Source organism: Gavialis gangeticus, unplaced genomic scaffold (genome assembly GCF_001723915.1).
Source record: "Gavialis gangeticus isolate Ggan-Ray unplaced genomic scaffold, GavGan_comp1, whole genome shotgun sequence".
Taxonomy (NCBI): domain Eukaryota; kingdom Metazoa; phylum Chordata; order Crocodylia; family Gavialidae; genus Gavialis; species Gavialis gangeticus.
In genome coordinates this window covers 39,429,927-39,434,155 of record NW_017729032.1, presented here as the reverse complement: position 1 = coordinate 39,434,155, position 4,229 = coordinate 39,429,927, and the positions used below count along the sequence as shown (strand labels likewise).

At 39.7% G+C, this 4,229-nt stretch overlaps 1 protein-coding gene across 1 annotated transcript in view; it reads left to right on the top strand.

Moving 5' to 3' along the window:
- The window catches only part of EEF1AKMT1 (eukaryotic translation elongation factor 1 alpha lysine methyltransferase 1), a 12,125-nt gene extending 8,170 nt beyond the window's left edge, over positions 1-3,955 (top strand). The window contains exons 3-4 of the mRNA XM_019524858.1: positions 1,501-1,781; positions 3,609-3,955. Of these exons, the coding sequence (XP_019380403.1) occupies positions 1,501-1,781; positions 3,609-3,736 (409 nt within the window). The 3' untranslated portion in view covers positions 3,737-3,955. The remainder of the gene's footprint in view (positions 1-1,500; positions 1,782-3,608) is intronic.
- The last annotated feature ends 274 nt before the right edge of the window (positions 3,956-4,229 follow it).

The following is a 4,229-nucleotide window of genomic DNA, read 5'->3' as shown; positions in this document are numbered from 1 at the left end:
AAGGTGTAACCCTTTCACGTGCACAGCTGCATGCTGGATTCCCACAGTTAGGAATGATGGTTAGAGCGTTTGATCTTACATTGTAGCCTGAGTTTATTTACATAGTATTTATTAAATAACCCAGACCTGGCTGTGATGTGTGCTCCTAGAGAAACTGCCATCTAGATCTCTGCGATTATAGCAAGCTGTCAGTTTCTCCCAGACAGGTACAAGCAAGTCCGTAAAAAAAAAAAAAAAAGGGAGAAGACTGAGGAGCATTAGTTAAGTCTTCAATACAAAGAGAGTGTGACGAGGATGGTAGATTCTTCTGTCTGCAGGGGACAGGATGAGAAGTAACAGGTGTAATCTGCAACGAGAGCAATTTAATAGTAGAAAGAACTTTCTAACTGTGAGGGAAGATTGCAATAGAATACTGGGGTAGGTCCTGGAAACGCTGTCACAGAAAGTTTTTATTTGTAAGCTGGACAAATGCTTGGCTGGGGTGGTTTCGATAGGGATGATTTTGCCTTGAGCAAGAGGCTGGACTAGATGATTTTCTGTGTTTTCTTCCACCCTATTTTTCTGTGATCTATACAAAATCATAGAAAAGGGAGTGCACACTTGGTAAATTTACAGGTGACCCCAAGCTGCTGTCCAGAGTGTGTGTCTTAAAGCTTTATATCATGCTTAAATATATGAAACTTATATTTTTAGGAGTGAGTGCAGGGGAGAGAGGTTTGTATGGATTGCTTTCTGCCGGGAATAAAAAAAAAGGTCTAATTTTTTTTATATGTGTATGGATAGTTCTGGTTTTCTGTATGATTTAGGTTTTAACAGCATGATTTAGCTTTTTTGTTTCACTCTTATGCCTGTTTTGTAGACTAATATTAAAATTATCTTGATTGTTAGACTTTTTTTTCCAAAGAGGAGTTTTTATTTTAGTTCTGTTTTGCCATGAAACAAGATCTTGTGGAGTTTAACACAACTATGTATTAACTAATCTGAGTTTCATCGAATTTCTCTAAAACTAGCTTAGTGTCACCAATATCTGTGCTGTTTTTGATTCTGTCTCTTTGATAGTACTCTTACAATTAGCATGATATTGCTTATTATTAACTTTTGAAAACTGTGCATGTAAGTTGTGTCATTTTCAATATCAAGAAGCAGGCTTGATATCTACTAACAGACAGCAGCTTTTGCTGAAATCAGTGAATCATTAATGCCTTTATATTGACTTGGCTTTTTGAGGAGCAGGGATTAGACCAAAAAAATAAGGAAGGTATAAGGAGTAGAAATCCAGGTAAAAGACGAGGACCAAAATACACTATTCAAACACAGGAAATTTGAGAGGTTTTATATCTTTATTATATATCTGACTCCAAATCCCCTAGTTGAATTTTGGTGTGGTGGGAATCTGTGTTGTGGTTTCATCCCAATTCTAATATGCTCTGTTTATTTCTTTATCTGTCTCTTTAAAAAGGAATATTCTGACATATTTGTTCTTTGTTTGCTCCTTTTCAGGATAGCGTGTGTTAGTGCACCAAGTGTTTATCAGAAACTAAAAGAACAACATGGCAAAGACTTTTCAGTGTGTATCCTGGAGTATGACAAAAGATTTTCTGTATATGGAGAGGAATTTATCTTCTATGACTATAGTAATCCTTTGAATTTACCTGAAAATGTCCTGCCACACAGTTTTGACATAGTAATAGCAGATCCACCTTATCTGTCTGAGGAGTGCCTCAGTAAAACAGGCGAGACCATCAAATACTTAACAAAAGGAAAGGTTCTGCTTTGTACAGGTATGGTCTCTTGTGTCTTTTGAGAAAATACAAATATCTTAAAATTGATATGTCTCTAAACTTCCTTCATTGTTTGGGTGAAGCTAATACTGTATTTGTCTAGCGGGAGTGAATTTCTCATGGTGGCCATTAACTTTTCAGAACTTTCTGGGTTTGTTAATGTAAACAGTTAATCTGAACGTCAGGGGTATTTGGAGCTGCTTGGAAGAATTCTGAGAATTGATTTTTGTCAGAATTGTCAATTCATCTAAATGGAACCATTTTTACAAGGAGAGTTTGGCGTCAGCAGGATTTTGACAGAGCCCAGGCAAGGGTCTATTGGAAATCTGTTCATAGAATCATATAAAATTAGGGTTGGAAGGGACCTCGGGAGTTCAGTTTCTTGCCTGCTCACTCGCCTGGCTCCTCAGAAGTTTTCCACCACTGGATCTCCCAGGTTTCCAGAGTTGTGCTAGGCTACCACTCAGACCCAGGCAGCCCTTCCCTTCCACGCAGAATGCTAGTTTTGAATTCGAAAAGGGCAAGCCTATTAACTGCATCATTCTTAGTTCTACTAAAAGTTAATAAACTGTTTTGAGGCAAGTTGAGGAAGAAACAGTGTTCTTCCAATCACATACTAATTCTTTTAAATTCAGGCAGTTGAAGTTTGTTTATGCTAACTGGATAGTAAAGAAACATTTTTAAAACATTTTTAAATGTATCCATGCTCACCTGGTAGAAACGGGGGATGCTCGCACCCTTAGGAACTTCCTTTAGAAACTATCTTACAGCTGCTGGCTGATGTTTTAAGGTGTCAGATAAATCTGCCTGGTTAGCCCAAAATAATAGCAGGGGGGAGATGATAGGAGGGAGTGATTACTAGACCGTAGTCACTGCGTCTGGTCTGTGATGGAGGACTTTTTTAGCAAAGACTTTTTCTAAAAGAACGAAGTTTTAGGATTTTCCTGAAAAGAGGGATGTGAACGGTAAGGGCACCCTCTCTTGTTAATTGATAGATGCAACTGCTGTCATGTAAATCGGTCTCTAGAGATTTTGCCATGGCTTTAAAAACTTCAGCCCCCATGCAGCAAAACTGAACAGTGAAAACTAAACTATTAGGGGCATAGCTGAGCAGTGCTATAGGGTAGCAGTTGTGCCTATGAGTGCTGCTTCTTACCCTAGACTCTCTACATCTGCTTTGTTTCAAGTACCACAAAGAGGTGCTCTGGCCATGTTGTGATAGCGCTCTAGTGTACTTCCAGCTTCAAACTGAGTAGCTTCAACTGTTGCATTCTCGAGTCCAGATGATGTCGTTACCGTAATGGTCCAGGAAGTAGGCGAGGGGCAACTGCATGGTTGGAAGAGACCTAGACAAGCTTTTGGGTATCAAGGGTACTGTGACACCTGAAAGCTTCTGTGTGTCTGTTGGACGATGCAGTTGATCCAATAAAAGATATCACCAACAAGAATTCTTGTCTCCCACATTTTAGGGTTTCTTCATTCAACGTGGTAGTACAGTACGTAGCATCTGAGTTTGTCTTGGATTACGCTCTTTTAACTTGAATTTGGGAGGTCAAACGAGTTCTGCCCAGCCCCAAAACAGTGGATTGAAGAAGTTGTTCTTGAGTCCTGGAATCCTGCATGATTTTGTTCCTTCTTTCTCTCTCCTGATGATTTTAAGTGACCTGCAACCCTTTCTGCAGTCCAGGCATGCTTGCTGCGCCATGAGGCTTTAAAAAGATGAGAAGAAAATTAAAAAATAAGGGATCTTGGAAGAGCTGTTTGAAAGAGGGAAAAAAATAATTCCGTTGACCTTTTCTCATCAAACCATAATTCTTTCTGCTTCAGGTGCCATCATGGAGGAGCATGCAGCAAGGCTTCTTGGTGTGAAGATGTGCAAATTCATTCCAAAACATACTCGAAACTTAGCCAATGAATTTCGATGTTATGTGAATTATGATTCTGGACTAGACTGATTCAACTGTTTAGAGTGTACAGAAGAAAAGTATCAAGTATTTTTCAATCAAGCTCATTTTTACTTTTCTTGGTGATGTTTACGTTCTTCACTGCTTTATTAAAGGTGCCACACCAAGTAATCGTTTCTGAGCTAGCTGTAGTCAATGAACTGTGGTAGCCTCTGTCATCTGCAAATGATTTTTCACCCTATGTTATAGGTGGATGGGGTCTGGATGGCTCAAGAGACTTGTTAACAGTTTTTCTGTTAGAACTGGAACCATGCCTGGTAGCCTGTACAGTGCGAGAGCTATCGCGCCTTGCTAACTGAGTTGAAAGCAGTCCAGTTTCTTGTGCAGAGATGCCTGCCTGCCTCAGAAATTGCCAACACTGTTTGTGTTAGCTAGTGGTCTCAGCAGCCAGCCAAATTAATTAACTTTTCACCCTTAGGTGTGGTCTGCCCATAACAGGACTGGGAGCAGTCTGTATTGCATGTGTTCTGTGTCCCATGTGTGT